This window comes from Pongo abelii, chromosome 15 (assembly GCF_028885655.2).
Source record: "Pongo abelii isolate AG06213 chromosome 15, NHGRI_mPonAbe1-v2.0_pri, whole genome shotgun sequence".
Taxonomy (NCBI): Eukaryota; Metazoa; Chordata; class Mammalia; order Primates; family Hominidae; genus Pongo; species Pongo abelii.
This window is the reverse complement of record NC_072000.2, coordinates 80312023-80331387: the sequence shown is the minus strand read 5'-3', so window position 1 is coordinate 80331387 and position 19365 is coordinate 80312023. Positions and strand designations below refer to the sequence as shown.

Sequence of the window (19365 nt, the reverse complement as noted above, 5' to 3'; positions counted from 1 at the left end):
TTGTCCTTTAGGAATTAAACACTTTTTGGTTCGCCAGAAGGATTTATTATTCCTAAGGTTTTGAGGTATTCACTTCTGCCAAAACTGGACCTCAGGATGCAAAGGAGCACAGCCCTTTCCAGTGGGGGTGAGGCATGCCCCAGTGCCTGAGGGCTGGCAGCTGCCAGGAGGGAGCTACAACTCCACTCAGTCTTGGGCTCTGCTAAAAGGCAATGGTTAAACACAAGACTGAGTCCTTTTTTTGGGCTCCTGTTTTCAGAGACTTTCTACTTTTTAAGGACATATTTTGGAGCTCACAAATTCTTTTGTAACTTGAATTTAGCTCTGAGATGAACTTTTGAAAGTTGAGTCCATATCTAATTGCATATTCTGAGATTATTCCACCTGAACATTCTTCATCTTTTTTAAAAGATAATTTGTTTGCTCCTGTCAATGTGCCTCTCAATGCCCATCTTCAGTCTCACCTATCCAGAGTTGACTTCCTGATAATTGGGTTGTAGAGCTGGAAGGGACTAAGAAGGCCTGGAAGAGGTTAGAGAGGGGACATAACTTTGCACTTGCTGTCTCCTCTCCTCTCTAGGAGTCTCCTCCCTGGCCCCTGACTTCATACCCCCCTTTTCTGACAACTCTACTCTGCCCTCAAGTTGAAGTTTAAAAGTCATTTCTCCAGAGTGGCTTTCCCTCATCCCCCAGTCCAAATCAAGTCTCCATTCCCTTGGTGCTATCCTCGAGATAGCGAGTTCTGGTTGTCTAAAAGTGTGTGGCATCTCCCCTCCCTCTCTCTCTAGCTCCTGCTTTCGCCACATGACGTGCCTGCTCCCCCTTTGCCTTCTGCCATGAGTGGAAGCTTCCTGAGGCCTCCCCAGAAGCAGATGCTGCTGTGCTTCCTGCACAGTTTGCAGAACCATGAGCCAGTTGAGCATCTTTTTCTTTATACATTGCCCAGTCTCAGGTATTTCTCTCACAGCACCCAGTGCACTCGTCCTTCAGGGGACTCAGTCCCAGTTTGTCCTTACTTATTTTGCTGTGTGACTATTTGTTTAAGCCCTGTTTTCCTGAATAGATTGTAAACTGGATGAGGGTAAGGACAATGAATGTTCAGATCATCATCGCGTCCCCATGCTTAGCCCCATGCAACACAATCACACTCAGCAATATTCATCAAGGGGTTGTAAATGAACGAACAAATAAATGAACTAATGACTTGCCCAAAGTCACTTGTAGAGACTGAGTTCAAGCCTACTCCAGATCTGATGTTCTTTCTCTAACACCATACAACTTTCCATGACAGAAGACATCTAAAGGACTTAGCGCAAGCTGGAAACTTGATTCCAAGAGCAAGAATGGATGATTATGCCACTGAAGGATGGTCATCTCAGTAAGACAGAGCAGTTTTGCCATCCTACAGTTTGGGGACCATGAGGTCATTTGGGGCTCTGGCTGTCCATCATTCTCCAGCTATTCTCCAGAATCATGAATCCCCACTTCCCTGAAGCATTGTGTCAGCTATAGTTGTGGGTAATTCTACCTAGAATCAGCAAATTAGGTGAGTGGCAATCTTCCTAACTTAATCAAAGGCAGTTTATGTGGGGAGGATGAGTATTGTAGTTGGGAAAGCACCAGAATCAAGACCTATCTCTGCTGAATCAGCTTCTCTTCTGGTTACTATAAATTCTTTATTCATTTTCCATGTGGAGTCTCTTATGCCAGACATCCTTCCTTGGAAGGTCTTTCACATGCTTCTCTAGCTAGCCAACTCTTATCCATCCTTCAGGACCCAGCACATGGTCTTCCTTTCTCTTGAAGTGCTCTTAGCCCTCAGGGATCAGTTCCTCTTCTGAACTCATGGCCATTAGTTAACGTAAGCCGCTAACACAGGAATGACCATTTGCTGCCTTTGCCATCCACTAAACTGTTGTCTTAGCTATGGAACTTTTGCAGTGCCTTTTACCTTTTATGCCTTGTCCCCCCAACAAAGTTCTGTGGTCCTTCAGAGCAGTGCCCCACAAGGTCTGGTGAAGGATTTGCAAATCAGCTCCTAAAGATCTAATCCAACTTGCAGATATATGTTGTTCTGCTTATAAAGTGTTTTTAAAAATTATTTCTGTCATTTTTAAAAATGTGAATTCGAAAAATTTTAAGCTATGCCAGGCATCTCCTCTCTGGGTTCACCACAGGCCCCACTATCCTTAATTTTACACTTTTCTGTTTCACGGGTTTACATTATCTTCCTGGCTTCTAGCAGAGTCTGAGCTGGTAGCCTGGTCATGGTCTTGCAAATAGTCCCCATGTAGTACATTCTGGTTAAGCAATAGATCCCAAAGCCACCTCTGATGTCACTCACTCTCCATTTCTCATTCTGAAAACACACTTGATCTTCAAAGCTCCTTTTCTCTTTTTTTTTTTTGAGAGAGTCTCACTCTGTCTCCCAGGCTGGAGTGCAGTGGTGAGTGCAGTAGTGCGATCTTGGCTCACTGCAACCTCTACCTCCTGGGTTCAAGTGATTCTCCTGCCTCAGCCTCCTGAGTAGCTTGGATTACAGGCGTGCACCACCACACATGACTAATTTTTTTTTTTTTAATTTTTAGTAGAGACAAGATTTCACCATGTTGGTCAGGTTGGTCTCGAACTCCTGACCTCAGATGATCCACCCACCTCGGTCTCCCAAAGTGCTGAGATTACAGGCGTGAGCCACTGTACCCGGCCTCTCTTCTATTTTTCTCTTCTCTTTTCTAGAAAGCCTGAAGCATCAATGGATGGAGAAAATGCTTGTCTTCTATCCCTAGGCATCAGAGGTCTGGAAGAGAGCATGCATCTTCCCAAGGAAAGAATAAGCAACACATACCACGGATGAAGCAAGAGAGGCTGAATGCTGAGCAATATACATAGAGAGAGACATGTCTCCTGAAAGTTGTCTATGAAAGACCGAAAGAAAGAGAAGGAAGGGTATTTCCTCACTGGATCAGAAGCTCCTGAAGGGCAAGGACTGTCTCATTCATCACTAACTCCAGCATCTAGAGCAATACAGGCCACAGGAGGCGTTGGATGAAAAGCTGCTGGCTTTCCTCAATAAAGTCTAATCTCCAAGGCTGGTGGTGGAAGGAGACTGTCTACTGGGAAGGGGCCCTGACCTTAGATCCTCATTTCTATTCTCTAATATTCACACCTTGTCCTTTGGAATTGGTCACCAATCACATATCCCTACAAGTGTAAGACAGTGATCAGCCCCTTCCTAAGTGATAGTGCTCCTTGCACAGACCACCTCAAAGAGCCTGGATGTGATTTTATTATGAACCACTAGGTTTCCTTACAGGTGCCCAAAGATCTGCTTAATGTCATTGCTGAATGGACGTCCATGGATGATTCAGGGAAATCATTCCCGAGTTTCCCCACCCACTGGATATTCTAAGTTCAAAGGGGCAGCCTTCACTAGCCAACCAAGTAATTCTCTGAGCAAAGATAATTCTAGAAACTAGTTATATGTAACATATGATTCCTACTGCATAATGGATTCTAAACATTCATATACAGTGAAATGGACTAAGTCAAGTGTGAAGTGTAACATATGAACTGATTTTCCATTAAAGGACTCAAGCATAACTGCATGGAAAACAGATTTATGTTGGAGAAGAGGCATCCCTCCTGGAGGGTAAAAGCAGGAGCGCTCTCTGACAAGAAAGGGTTTTATGCTTCAAACCTCCAGGGCCAAAATAAAGGCCAAATCACAAATTTCACATATCAAGTTTATGAAGGAGGAAAAAATACTAGAGGTATTCTTGAAAATAGGTATCTTTCTTCTTTCCTTCCTTAATGAAATTTTATTAAGCAGCCCATCAATCATTCTAGGCACTCTGTATTACAAATCTGGAAGCTGACATTAATACAAACTACCTGTGGAAGGAGACGCCAGTGTATCTGAGAGTTGTACCATTTGTTAGAGCCCGGAGGCTAAGAACGAGGGCCCTGAGGTCAAGATCCATATTCAGACCCTGGTGCTACCATTTATTAGTTGTGTGACCTTAGGTAAGGTTACCTTTCTTTGCCTTAGTCTGCTTTAAAATGGGGTTAATGAGCTGGGCACAGTGGCATATGCCTGTAGTCCAGCACTTTGGGAAACCGAGGTGGAAGGACTAGTTGAGCCCAGGAGTTTGAGGCCAGCCGGCAACATAGATCCCATCTCTTAAAATTTTTTAAAATAAATAATAAATTAAATGGGGATAATAAACAATCTAAATGTCTATCAACAACTGAACACACCGTGGTATGTCCATACAATGGAATACTATTCAGCAATGAAAATACACAGGCTAATGATGTATGCAACAGCCTAGATGAATCTCAAAATCATTACACTGAGTGAAAAAAAAAAGCCAGGCACAAAAGAGTAAATAATTACGCTTCCATTTATATAAAATTCTGGAAACCGCAAGCTACTCTATAGTATGAACGACACATCAGTAGCTGTCTGAGGCCAAGGCAGAGAGAGGAAGGATGGGCTGGAAGGGGCACGGAGGAACTTCTGGGTGATGGGAATGTTCTGTCTTGTGGCAGGGGTTTCACAGGTATATGTATCTGTGAAAACCTAAATTGTACACTTTAATAAGGATATCATTTATTGTATACAAATCAGGCCTTAGTAAAGTTGATTTTTCAAAACTTTCCTACGGATTTGTTTTGAGAAGTAAATGAGAGAAAATGTAGCTGGCATATGGTAAGTGTTTGGTAGTAAATGATGATGATGGTGATGTTGGTGGACACTGGGGCATGACAGCAGAGTGTCCTGGAAGTCAGAGGACCAGAGTTTCTCTCTTTGAGTCCTGTTATTTTATATAATAATCTCTGAACTTCACTTTCTTAACATGACAAAGGACAGGTCTGGACAAGATGTCCTAGAGTTCCTTAAAGGTGCAACAATTTGATCCTAAAGTGATGACGCCCCGATGGCGGCCAGTACAATTTTCTAATTCCATGTATTTATAACATGTGTAAACTTCAGTGCTCAGAGGATTTTGCTATAACATTTAGCAGTTACTCCTTGCAATTTAGTATTTCCATGATGAAAAAAGTAGAGAGAGTAGAATTTCAGAAGTCTTTTCAAGGGAGTTGGGAATAGGTTTAAGGCAGGGTGGAGAAAAGCCTGGAGAAGAGTACAAGTCCAGATAATTCTATAGATTATCAATTTGTTTTCTTGTGTTTCCATTTAGAAGTTTCTGCCAAAGAACTTTAAAATCCTTTTTCCTGAGTTTAATGCTTTCTTACTTAAAACACAAGTCTCTTGGTGCTTTGAACAAATACAAAACATGAGCAACTGGTGACTGAGGCTGTCCAAAGAAGACGTCCTGCAGGAAATAACTTGCCCTTTACTCACTTCTACACACCTTCAAGACTGGCCAGATCCTCACACTACAAATAAACAGCCTTCATTACCACTCTCCCTCATGCCGGTTCAAACTAGAGGCTCTAGAATCGTTGCTCTAGCATTACAATTTCCATGCACACTGCTCCTTAACCACCTACCCGCTTTGCTCACGTCTGGCAGACACTCTGCCTCCTTCAGTCCTTGGGTACATCTTTTTGGATGGTCACCTTACTGTCCTATGCAACCAATGGCTGAAGAAGCAGTCTGCGAGGACAGGCAGATCGCAAGTGTGGCCAGCAGCCACCAATCTCTGAGCTGACAATTTAGCACTGGCAAAAGACATCTTAGGTACCTATCTGGGAAAACAGACTCTGAGAACAGAAATGCAAGATCTCATATTTAATATAGTCATTGGGAATTATTAGTGGGTGGAGAAGTCTAAAAGGAAGTTAGTGGGTAGTGCTAAGGAGGAAGATCTGTCATGAAGAGATACTGGAAAGCAAAGAAAAAGGCTGGAGAATGATGAGAGTACGGTCTTACTAAATCTTAGAGTGTGGAGTGTTCTGACCTCTAATGATGACTCTTCCATCTTTACTGCCCCCCAACCCCTGCCCAGAATGAGATGAGGCAGAAGTACTTTTTCACAGGACTCCTGCCTTCACTGGTCCCCAGTCCCTACAGAGTTGTCAAATATTCATCTGGGGAGCTTACTTAAATTCATGCAGATTCCCCAGCTCTAGCTTCTGATTAGCGCATGGCCTGGGATTATACATTTTAACCACCATCCCAGAATATTTCATAGATGTTCTTTTTGATCCTTTCCCTAGTCTTGTGATTATCAGACAATTATCTAAGTCTTACAGACTGAATTCTCTTTGTGTGCAGTCACATGCAAAGGTGTTCCAAAAAAAGACTTTAAGACTCCGTTTCCAACCATGAGAGAGTATGCGGTACTAGACTTGCCCTTTTGCCATAAACAACTAGACAACTGGAGGAAAAATTTGTGGTACTACTGTTTCCAGACACTGGATAATAAGCAGCCTAAGACTTTGATTCCTGAGAGCAGGAAAACAGATAAAGTAAGCCCTAGGTCACTAGAAGTCATTCCTGGACTTTGGCACAGCTTGAGGGAGCCCCACACATAGCATGAAGGTCTCACTGAGTTGAAGGGAGACTGAAGTTTAGTGGGGCTTAAGTGGCTGGAATTTTAGAAGCAAAGTCTGAAAGACTGCGGAGCTAATGGGGAGGAAAAGCTCTAGAAGTCCAGACCGACTGGATACTAAGCTGTGCCTCTACAGGGTGAAACTCCACAAGCCTGGGCAGACTTGAGCACAACCTCCTTGACTTAGAGGGGGTTACGCATTATGATATTTCAGACAAGATCTGGCGCATTCAGGGTGGTATGGCCATAGACTGCATTATGATATTTCAATTACTACTGAAAAGGTGCGAGCTGAACAATCCCCAGCACTTATATGGAACTGGAGGAGGCTCAGCTCCACTCAGCTAGAGTACAGAGATCTTATTGAACAACCAGGCATTAGTGTTTAGGGCTAACTCTAGACCTGCCCTAATGAAGCTTTGAAACAGTTCTCAAAATGCTCAAATTGATTTAAGAAAATATATTAACTGCTTACCAAAACAAATACAGATGTTCCACAATTTACAATGGTTTGACCTAATGCATTTTCTTTTTTTTTTTTTCTTTTTTTTTTTTTTTGAGACGGGGTCTCACTCTGTTGCCCAGGCTGGAGTGCAGTGGTGCAAACTCTGCCTCACTGCAACCTCCGCCTCCCAGGTTCAAGTGATTCTCTTGCCTCAGCCTCCCGAGTAGCTGGGATTACAGGTGCCCGCCACCAGGCCCAGCTAATTTTTTGTATTTTTAGAAGAGATGGGGTTTCGCCATGTTGGGCAGGCTGGTCTCGAACCCCTGACCTCAGGCGATCCACCCGCTTTGCCCTCCCAAAGTGCTGGGATTACAGGCATGAGCCACCGCGCCTGACCGACTTAACGCATTTTCAACTTTATGATGGTGCAAAAGCAATACACGTTCAATGTGGTCCTTGACTCAAGACGGGGTTATGGATTATGATATTTTGATTTATGTTACAACATTTTCAACTCACAATGGGTTTATCTAGACTGTAAGTTGAAGAGTGTCTGTATGTCAGTCTTTAAAGGAAGACAAGATCCAGACTCAACATAATGATATTAACAATGTCCACCATCCAATCAAAACCTACTAATCATGTAAAGAAGCAGAAAAACAGGCTGGGCGCGGTGGCTCACAGCTGTAATCCCAGCACTTTGGGAGGCTGAGGCAGGTGGATCATGAGGTCAGGAGATTGAGACCATCCTGGCTAACATGGTGAAACCCTGTCTCTACTAAAAATGCAAAAAATTAGCTGGGCATGGTGGCAGGCACCTGTAGTCCCAGCTACTTGGGAGGCTGAGGCAGGAGAATGGCATGAACCCAGGAGGCGGAGCTTGCAGTGAGCCGAGATACAGCCACTGCACTCCAGCCTGGGAGACACAGCGAGGTGAGACACTGTCTCAAAAAAAAAGACTCAGAAAAGACAGATATAATGGAATTAGTGGCCAAAGAACATGAAAAGAGCTAGTACAGGCTGAGCATCCCTAATCTGAGAATCCAAAATGCTCTAAAATCCAAAACTTTTTGAGCACTGACATAATGCTCAAAGAAAATGTATATTGGAGGATTTCAGATTTTGGATTTTGGGATTTGGGATGCTCAACTAGATAAGCATAATACAAATATGCCATAATCTGAAAAAAATCTGAAATGCGAAACACTTCTGGTCCTAAGCATTTTGGATAAGGGATACCTAGTCTATATAAAGGCTACTATCAAGGATGAAAGAAAACATACACAGAATGAGAAGATTAATGGAAGATATACAAAAGGGAACCAAATGGAGCTTCTAGAACTGAAAAAAATATGTGAAATAATAATTCACTAGATGGGCTTAAAAGCAGACTAGACATTGTAGAAGAAAAGACCAGTTACACAGCAATAGAAACGATCCAAGTTGAAGCACTGAGAAAAAAAGTAGACTAAAAACAAAAAACACCAAGCCTCAATGACCTGTGGAGACAATTGTGTGGGCATACAAACTTGTAATTAGAAGGAGTGGGAGGGAAGAAAAATATATTTAAAGAAATATTGGCTAAAATTTTCTGAATCTGATGAAAACTATAAATCCACAGACTCAAGAAGTTCAAGTAGGATAAACACAAAGAAAACCACACCAAGGCACATTATGAACAAATTGCTGAAAATAACTGATAATGGAGAAGAAATCTTAAAAGCAGATGGGGAAAAGATACATTACATACAGGGGAACAAAGGTAAGAATAATGATTGTCTTTTCATCAGAAACAATGTAGGCCAGGCGAGGTGGCTCACGCCTATTACAGTGGGTGGATCACTTGAGGAGTTTGAGACCAGACTGGCCAACATGGTGAAACTCCATCTCTACTAAAAATACAAAAATTAGCCAGGTGTGGTGGCATGTGACTGTAGTCCCAGCTAGTCAGGAGGCTGAGGCAGGAGAATTACTTAAAGCCAGGAGGTGGAGGTTGCAGTGGGCCCAAGATCATGGCACTGCACTCCAGCCTGGACGATGGAGTGAGACCCTGTCTCAAAAAAAGAAAGAAAAGAAAAGAGAGGGGAGGGGAGGGGAGGGGAAAGGAGAGGAGGAAAAGGAAAGAAGAGAAAAGAAGGAAGGAAGGAAGGGAAGGAGGGAGGGAAGGAGGGAGGGAGGGAGGGAGGGAGGGAGGGAGGAAGGGAGGGAAGAAAGAAAGAAGGCCAAAGACAATAAAATAACTATTTAAAATGCTAAAAGAAAAAAATTGTCAGCCTAGAATTCCGTGTCTGGTAAAAAGTTGAGGATGACATTTTTAGACAAATAAAGCAGACAGAATTTCTTGCCAGACGACCTGTTCTACAAAATAATGATAAAGTTTTTCAGGCTGGAGGAAACTGATGCCAGACAGAAACTAGGATCTACACAAACAAACAAGGAGTGTGAAAATTATAAATAAATGTGTCTAAAAAAAAAGGCTTTGACAATTTGGGGCCGGGCGCGGTGGCTCACGGCTGTAATCTCAGCACTTTGGGAAGCCAAGGTAGGAGGATCACTTGAGGTCAGGTGTTAGAGACCAGCCCGGCCAACATGGTGAAACCCCATCTCTACTAAAAATACAAAAAATTAGCTGGGTGTGGTGGCATGCACCTGCAACCCCAGCTACTCGGGAGGCTGAGGCAGGAGAATCGCTTGAACCTGGGAGGCAGAGGTTTCAGTGAGCCGAGATTGCACCACTGCACTCCAGCCTGGGTGACAGAGCGAGACTCTGTCTCAAAAAATAATAATAATAATAACAATAATAATTTGGATCCCCTACATAATCTCCTCCCTAGAAGGCTTCATTTTAGAGACACACACAAACTTCATCTTTTCTCCTGATATTTGAACATAGGTTTCCACTGTGCCACAGCTACTTGCCTTTTTAGTATTGTTTTCTCTGCGTTTATATAGCTAGTCATTAACTAACTACTATGCGTCACACACTGGAGATGCAAAGATAAAGAACATGTGTTGTCTGCCATCAAGAAGCTTAGAGGTCTGGTGGGAAAACAATCAAGCCAACAAAGAGTTAAAGCACAGTACATCCTAACTGTACTCAAATCCTGGCTCTACTCACTTAGCAACTCTGTGACCTTGGGCAACTTACTTAACCTCTCCATGCCTTTGTTTCCACAACTGTAAAATGGGGATAATAGTAGTACTACGGGGTTGTGGTGAGAGAAAATGCTTTAACATGTGTAAACTGGAAGGACAGTGCTTGGGATATAGTCAACACCTAGTAAATACTGGCCATGTTATTACAATGTTGGTTTGCCAAGGAGGTTAGAGGAGCATGGAGAAAGAACATCTGGTGAGAGAGGGAGTAGGATGGGAAGGGAAGATGTTTCAGGGGAGGTGATGCTTTGGCTGACCTTTTGAAGGATAAGCAGGGTTATCAGATAAAGAAGGGAGAGATACTCCAGGTAGAGGTGGCAGCATTCAGCAAGGCATGGAGACGTGCATCAGCATGTGTCAGGAGACCACTGCAAATGTCTTCAGTAATGCTACAGCCAACGGTGCCTTAGCTGTAGCCCATGAAATGTTCTGGGGCCTCTCTAGAAGATCTTTTGACTTCCTCCAAGGGCCTCTTACCTCCTCCATAATCTGATCCATTCAGGCTCTGTGGTTTGAGGCGAAAACTGCCCCCAAAAAAGAAGAAAAGGAGAGCAAAAGATGAGTTTCAAACACAGAAAGGAACATCCCAAATGTTTATTGTATCCATTCTTTCTCCTAGATGAAAATGTCCCTGAACCTGCTTTTCTCTGTCAACCCAGCCAAACCTAACTAGGCCACTGGGTATGCCGTGTGTGGTTGCACAGGCTGTGCAATGCACTATTCCAGAGGACAGCATCACAAAGGCTATGACATGAATGCAGCTTCCACCCCTGGGAGTAGGAAACTGGGTGGCCCTACCTTCACAGCACCTTTATCTAGAAAACTTCTTTCTTTTCTGATATAAGTCTTATGAGAAGGCAAGGCTTAGAAGCTGGTATTGCTTCTGCCCATCTATATCAATAATGCAGAAGGCATGCGCCAGTACCCTGATACCTGGACATACAATTCTAAAACCACACAGTGGGAGATAGGACATGAGCATCAATGCCAGGGTCCAGACCTTCAGTTGAGGAAGCGGGATTAACCAAACCTTGGATTCAGCAGGCATCAATAATTCTAGCCCCAGACTTCTAACACTGTGTTCAACATAGGTGGAACAGATCATGACCACCAAGACCGCACTGTTGACCAAGATCAACATAGGGTACCATAAGAATAAGAATACTGGAAACATACTCTTCTATTTCTTCAGAAGCCTTCCTCCTAAACCTGAAAAAAAAAAAGAAAAGACAAGGTTTTTGAGAGCCCACTAGTCTCATGCACCAGGTAGTATCTTGAGGAAGGTTTCAAAAGTGGAGGCAAATTAGTATATCTCAAGTGCTTTATTTGTCTGCAGTCCTCTTTAGAGACAAGCCCCACAACCAGCATGAGAGAACTGAAGATGCTGTAGTGCCTTCTTACAGCTTTATATCAGCCTCAGTCCAAATTGAATTGTTGAGAGTGTAAGTGCAGGTTGAGCGAGTGGCTTAAAATTCAAATAGATACAGATGATTCAGTGCCCTCTTTTCTTTCAGCAATTAACTGACTGATTTATAGAGTGCTTTCTTAGGACTGAGACCCTGGGTCTTATTTGGTGCTGTTAGCTGTCAGCACTTGCGGCTTGCAACGAGCAAAAAGGGATGCCCTCGCCTCACAGTTCAGGCTTCAGGCTTCGGAACTGCTTTTCTGTGCCCTTCACACAAAGGACGAGAGGACCTTCTGAGTGATGGTGGGTGAGGAGTGCCAGGGCCTGGCTGACACACGCGTATCTACGGTAGTGGTTCTCACACGTCAGGGTACATAAGAACCATCCGCGGGGCCTGTTAGATACGCAGATTGGTGGGCCTGGCAGGGACATTTCTGAATCAGCTGGTCTAGATGGGTGGGGGCAGCCCAGGAACATGCATTTTTAAATTCTAATCTAAGTGGGTCACTACTCACACTCTGAGAAACACTGATGTGAAGTTTTCTAATAAGACTGGCGAACTGTTGATGATTATTAAAGTTGAATATTGGGTACATGGAGATTACATTTTTGTATGTCTGAAAACTTCCACAATTCTGTTATTGTAGGGTTTTTTGTTTGTTTGTTTTAAATGAGTTATTTTAAGTCAGAAATCTAGCACCATGACGAGCAAGAGCAAAGGATGGGGGCAAAGGGTGGCAAATGGCCTGGAGGCAGGATGTAGACCTTGACAGGGTGGGCCACCAGCCTTGCCAGTAAGAATTGGTTTCTAGGAGCCAACCAGCAATTCCTACAAAACGCAAATAACTCTCCCTGCCAAAAGTAGAATTCTACATTCATTTTTTTTTTGTCAATTAAAAAATAAAAATTTCAGCCAGGCACGGTGGCTCATGCCTGTAATCCTAATACTTTGGGAGGCCAAGGTGGGTGGATCATTTGAGGTCAGGAGTTTGAGACCAGCCTGGCCAACACGGTGAAACCCCATCTCTACTAAACATACAAAAATTAGCCGGGTATGGTGTTGGGCACCTATAATCCCAGCGACTCAGAGGCTGAGACAGGAGAATCGCTTGAACACGGAAGGTGGAGGTTGCGGTGAGCCAAGATCGTGCCATTTCACTCCAGCCTGGCAACAGAGTGAGACTCCATCTCAAAAAAAATTTATAATATAAAATAAAAAAAGTCAAAGTTTAACTAGACTGCTTTCCATGGAATTTAGACTCTATCAACTGTACTATTTTTAAAAAGAAAGAATGACGGCTGAAGTGAGGTGGGAGAATGGGTAGGTCAAGCTGGAAGAACAGAGTATAACAACTCTAAGGGAATCTCCCAGGCTGCAGTTTCGGACCCTTAAAGAGATAAAGGAGACTCAGCAATGAGGGTTATGAGGGCAGAGGGAGACAGAATGGGTAGTGGGAGGCACCAAAGAGAAACCACTGCAGGGTGCCCAGGGCATCCCCAGCCTGGTGTTGCTGGATGCCATAGGCTTCCAATGCCTGTTCTGTCAACGGAATCCTAAAGGAAGAGCGCCCAGTAGCCACCAAAGCCACCTTCTGTGTGGGAGGACAGAAGCTGTCTTCCCAGTTCACGCCGTCCCCGAGGACCAATGCCTCTAATTGTCCTCATGAAGTTAAACTCTATACCCCCACTGTCCGAATGACACAGCTAATGTCACCAAGGGTAGATGTGCTTGGATGAAAACAGGGATAAGAGAAGAATCCCGGGATTAAAGAGGCTAGGAAGAAAGGCTGGCGCCTTTGTTGTGTACATAAGAGACATATTCGTCTCCAATTATCCTCAGGAGTTATGACCTAATCGTTCCTTCCCTACACAATGTGCAGTGGCAAACCCAGTGGCGATTCTGTCTCAAGGAAACAATAATGATAATGCTAATCTTTGGGGGGAGGCTGATTGATTGCCATTTATCCACTCAACATCCAAAAGGGGGATGGGTTTAATATTCAGCTTAATCGCGGCTGAGCCCACATCCTGCTCTCTCTCACTCTAGGGGGAGCCCAAGGACTCTCCCCTCTCTCTTTTCTCCCAACAGAGGAAGGAAGAAAGATCAAATGGAGTCCTCAAGGACAGGCAGCAGGGATGCCCTCAGGTGGCGTGTTCTCTCTCATTCTCTCTATCTCTGCCAGAAATAACGGGTTCTGGGAGCGCACTGAGTGGGATGGTGCGCCCTGCCTCTGATCGGGGTCACAGACCAAACACTGGCCACTTCCCAGCCTTACCTAGCCTGCAGATGAGTTTGGTCTAAACCATACTGCTGTCTGTTTATTTTTTGTTTTGTTCTGTTTTAATGTAAATTCATTGCCAAAATGGGGAGATTTTGTATAAAAATCCAAATTTCTGGACTCTAACTTTTTAGTTTAACTTTTTAGCCTGGCAATACTGGACGTGCAGTGGATGAACCTGAGCTCCCCCGACCCTGCATTGCTCCCAAACACTGGGGGTCCAGAACTAGTCCTGAATTACGTGATCTGCACTGCTGGTTTTCCAATAGGAGTAAGGAGGCTGGCAAAGTACGTCCTGTAGCTATGCAGCTATCAAATATGAGGAGGCAAAAAGACAAAGTGGGGAGTGTGTTTTAGGAAAACTGGCAGAGTATATTTCTTTATAGAAATGCAAATATGCAAATAATTTGTGTATGTATCTCAAGAATATGACTGAAGGTGCCATTGTGAAATAAAACCCCACTTCACAGATTTACTTTATCTGCCTGGTCCTCAAAGGCACCTCAGGCTAGTGCAGTGACAAGGAGCCCAGCAAGACACAGAATCTAGCACGATGTTTTTTAAACTTCAGGTCATGACCCATTAGTGAGCCATGAAACCAATTTAGTGGCTCACCACCAGCTTGCCTTTCCTTTTAAAATTTTTCTTTCATCTTTCTTTTTTAATAGCACAGAAAACACCGTGTGCTGAAAATAGTAGGGATAGGTATTATGTAAACATTTTGTTTCCTGTTTTATATATACAGACACCCAGTCATGAAGTATATTTTTATTTTTTATTAATTTACTTTTTTTTTTTTTAGAGACAGGGTCTCACTCTGTGGCCCAGAGTGGAGTGCGGTGTTGATTATTTTTTATTAATTTACCTTTTTTTTTTTTTTTTTTTTTTTAGAGACAGGGTCTCACTCTGTGGCCCAGAGTGGAGTGCGGTGTTGAGATCACGGTTCACTGCAATCTCAAACTCCTCAGCTCATGTTATCCTCCCACCTCAGCCTCCTGAGTAGCTGGGACTACAAGTGCGTGCCACTGTGCCTGGCTAATTTTTTTTCTATTTTTTGTAGAAACAGGGTCTCACTATGTTGTCCAGGCTGTTCTTAAACTCCTGACCTCAAGCAATTCTCCTGCTTTTGCCTCCCAAAGCACTGGGATTCAGGCATGGGCCATTGTGCTCAGCCCTGACTGTATTTTTAAACTACTGGTGACAGGTTAAGAACAAACAAGCAAGCAAACAAACAAGAACCTAAAACACAGTAGTCTACCACAGTCCACAGGGTAGGGAATCAGAGAAGAATCTGATATGGAAGTTCTTCCTCCCAGACTGTGTGGGGACAGAGGTTGAGGTGAAGAATTATGGGTTCTGGAGCACCTCTTCAGAGACACTTCATTCCCAACTTCTGAGGAAACTGAGGCTGTTGATGAGGCTTGTGTGACCTGAGCCCAGCCCTCTCTGACAGGCTGTCTGCAGAGCTGAGATCAGCATAGCCTTGGGCTGCTGGTTTATTTCTGTACTCAGGGCCCCTGTGCCTTTTCCCCCAAAAGTGGCTATTAGAAGTTTGGGGAACCTGGCAAATCATAATTCCAGCGAGATCACCTCACACAGAGCACTTTTCAATACTCTTCAAAGACATTCACATCTACAAACACCACCTCGGCTGAGTTCTGGAGAAGAGGAAAAGCAGGTTTCAGCAGCACAGTTTTATACACAGAGAGGGACGCTGGGCACTGCGGCTGTGGGCTTCACCCAAATCACAGAGCTAGTTAGTGATGAGGCTGAAACTAGAATCCATGTCTCCCGACTTTCACCCTAGATTCCAAACACTTTGCCTCAAGCCTTTTCAAAGGAAGATACCAGTTGATTATCTAATATCCCTAAGGCACCCAGACATCCGCTTGGATTTACTGTGTAGACGGTCCCTTCTTGACTTTCTCTCCTTATGGAAGGCACGATATGGTATAGACAGCGAATTGGAAGCTGGAGAGAATCTTTTAAATTAGTCATTCTTCAACAGTGGTGCACAAGACTCACCCCCGGAAGCTTTTTCAATGTACATGGGCTGGGCTTACTCCTAATCCCCCTGAGGCAGTAACTTCTAGAAATGGGACCTAGTCATGTAGACGAGACTCCCTGCCCTAAGCCTTGAGACATTCAGCTGAATACTCCAGTTGCTAAGCAGCAAAACTGAAACTTATTTGCCTTCTCCTCCTGAGTTGCCTACTTTCTTCTAACAGAAGCGTTAATGAACATGGACTTGACCTAAAGGATGAGAGGAGGAAGAAATAGTGGACCTGAATGGTCCACTAGGCAAAGTCTCTGTTCCTGAGTGATCCTGAAATTCATGCCCGAGTCCCTGGTGTTCATGAAAACTAAGCAGGTGTTGTCCACCACACCAGGCCCAGAGCAATCCAGATCCGATTAGAGATGCACGTTCAATATTCAAAATGTAAAACATAGAGGTTGCTGAACCAGCACTTTGAAAAGTTAATTAAATGCCAGGTTTCTTTTTAAGAGCTACTCCATCACTCACTGATTGCTTTGGCCATTTTGCAGAATGAAGTTTTAACCTGGGACAGTGACAGTAAACTTTCTCTCTCACCTCCGCCTTGTGGAGCAGGGTGAGGGAGCAAAGACTGGCTTCCCCTCCCCACATCACAGCGGGCTGATGGCCCTTTCCAAATTGCCTACAATGCTCAGCCACGAAGCTGCCAAGGACTCAGAAGCTTGGCTTCTCAGGCAGACGATGTGAAGGTGAAGGGGGTTGTCTTGCTGTTGTGACCTGCATTTAAAGCCCAGTACCTCAGCTCCACACTCACCCAGTCCCCTCCTGGTCTTCATCCCAGCTTCTCTCTGACCTACGCTTAGCCTCCCCTGCCTGGCTCAGCGCAACCAACTCTCAACTCTCAGGGGAAAGAAAGCCCAGTCCCAGGCCTCAGCCCACCCTTCCTTTGTGCTGTCCCTTCCCCCACAAACCTGCCCTAAGAAGGATTATGACTGATGACAACAGTCAAAATTTACTGAGCTTATTAGGCACCAGCCACTGTCATTATAGTATTTACAATACTATTCCACAATTATATAATCACATATGTCCTATACAGTATACATTATCTTATTTCAGTATTATAGTACCTTATTTTATTCTCTCTGTTTCACAGATGAGGAGCTCAAGAGAGGTAAGTAACTTGCCTAAGGTTACTTACTTAGAAAGCGGTAGGGCCAGAATGCAAGCAGGGTGTCTGACTCCAAAGCTCAGTTCCCAACCCTTGTACCATGGAGACATGCAGGCATTTCAACAGCATGGGAAATGCTCCTCTGCTTCAAATCCAACTAATATTTTCAGGACAGGGACAACCTTTCAACTCATAGTAGGGCTGTAGCTTTGTCAGTCCTGATGATCTGGTAGTTAATGTTGGTTTAATTGTTCTGTGATTTATTATATACATTTTATTTACAAGGCAACAGTGTGCATCATGACAAAAAAGAGATCCCATCTAGCTAAGTCACCTTTCTCTCCATATTCCTCCCTTTTTGAAATTCTTTTGCTCAAATAGAATCCCTTTCTTTGGCATTTGGAGCTCACACTGACATGTGATGGTGTGATTTGGGCAGCTGAGCACAAGCTGGATCCCAGTAGCACATCTGTGACTTCAGCCACACGGGACCATGGCAGAATCTTGGATCCTCATAGTTTTATTCCTGCCTGCAGGGTCTGTCTCCTCCCTGCTGCATCAGGGGCCTGATCTGGCCATCATGATCAAGTGGGACTAGCAGGTAGTTATGACCCCCAACTGCAGGGATCCCATGAACTTCTGGGGAAGAGGCCACAAAACAACCTGGATTCCCGTCACCAGAGAGAAGAGGCCTTAACTGCTGCTACATGGGTTATGTGCTGAAGGGTAAAAGGCAGCCCTAATGTAGACATCATCTCAGTTAAAATGTTTCTCTCGAGTTTAATGGAATACTGCAGAGATCTAAATGGAGATAAAGTACCACGGCTCAGAGAACAGCCAGGATGCTATCTTTATGCAGCATGACAATGTTCAGTGGTTAATTAGACACCGTTAACCTATTTTAGCAGGGGACATAACCGGGATAAATGGGGGGAAGTGTCCTTGAAGTCTCTTAATATCCACAGCACATACTGGACCCTAGACCCACCTCCCTGCTGCAAGGCAGAACAGGCTTAAAATAGACCAAAGTGCCAAGCACCTGGAGCCCTGCCTGTGCCCGTGGAAGGCCCTATGTGAGTCCATCCCTCACGGATCACTCTGACCTGGAGAGGAATGTGAAGGGTTTGGATGAATGGTTCTGACTATAACTTGTTGCAGGTGAGAGAAATGCCAAAGCCATAGGAAGGCACCTGCATGATTCCCATTACAAAAGAGAAGAAACTGCAGCCAGGGGCCAAATGCATGAAGAAAAACTGGCCAGGGGAAGAGCAGGAAAGAGATACCAACTACATTGATGCCAAAGCTACTTTACGTTTTTAAAATGTCAAGTAAAAATTTCTTCCTCTGGAGAAAAAAAATCAAAATGCCATTTTCTTGCAAGGTTTTCTACCCTCATAATTTTTAAGTGTCCAAGAAAAATCTCACAGTTGCCTCCAAACCTCATTGAGGTAAATTTTACCAAGGCATGAGAGAGAGAAGGCAATATTCCCGGATCATCTAATGTCACCAGCAAATCCAGAACCAAGGCTCTACTTTATAAATGTGTGAAGCGCCAAATGAGTCTTTGCAGTGAAAACCCAAATGTGAAGAAAGGAGAAATCTGCCATTGTCATCTTGGCCACACTGCTCATTCAATCCCAGGTGGTACATTGTATAATTGGGGTCCCTCTGCTCTAAGCTGCCCCCACATCTGCAATACTCATTAAAAGCTAGATATTTCTCATGAACTGAAGTTTTCCTCGTCCAATAGATTTCTCATTTAAATCTCCCCTGAAAGCTGAAGTCACCACCCTTTTTCCCCTCAGTTCCTAGTTCTTGCCACTCATGTGTTTAGCATCTAGTATATGCTGCTAGGTACCGTATTTTCTTCCTTCTTTTAAAAGCAGGCAGGTATTCCCTAACACCCAAATTTTGGCACTCTGGGGTTTTAGGTCATGCTAGATCATATTTAGCTCCTGCCAGCACAGTTCATCAGTAAGATGTCTGGTAGACCGATAAAAAACTCATGCCCATGTCCTCTCTATAGACTGCCAAGGCCTAGTGAATCACAAGGCAATTCCTGGGAGAATGTTGCCCCCTGCTGGTCACATTTAAAATGACACCATTGTTTTGCTTCAAACTAAATGTATGAAAAAAGGTTGAAATACACAGAAACGCTTTGAGTAGCTAGTTATGGGAACATATAAAATGTAATATGCCTGCTATCAAGAAAAGGCAGCAGAGTTTAGAACTCTAGAGGTTTTAGGCCTCTCAAATGAACATTTTTTAATTCAGGAAACCATTACTGGATCACTAATCATCTACTAGGCACGAGTGAGAGGCGCTGGGAATTGGGGATCTTTTGCTCAAGATTTTACAATCTGGTAGGAGAAAAGAACGTTACAGAAATAAC

At 43.9% G+C, this 19365-nt stretch overlaps 1 protein-coding gene across 4 annotated transcripts in view; it reads right to left on the bottom strand.

The window, feature by feature from the left end:
- The window catches only part of IFT43 (intraflagellar transport 43), a 108187-nt gene that overhangs the window by 22656 nt on the left and 66166 nt on the right, over positions 1–19365 (bottom strand). For all 4 annotated transcript variants that reach the window (XR_002911255.3, XR_008513347.2, XM_024231890.3 and 1 more), the window contains exons 4-5: positions 11299–11331; positions 10600–10646 (exon numbers count right to left, since the gene is read on the bottom strand). Coding sequence is in view for 2 of the 4 variants with exons in the window: in XM_024231890.3 (XP_024087658.1) it covers positions 10600–10646; positions 11299–11331 (80 nt within the window). In the remaining 2 variants the exon portion in view is untranslated. The remainder of the gene's footprint in view (positions 1–10599; positions 10647–11298; positions 11332–19365) is intronic.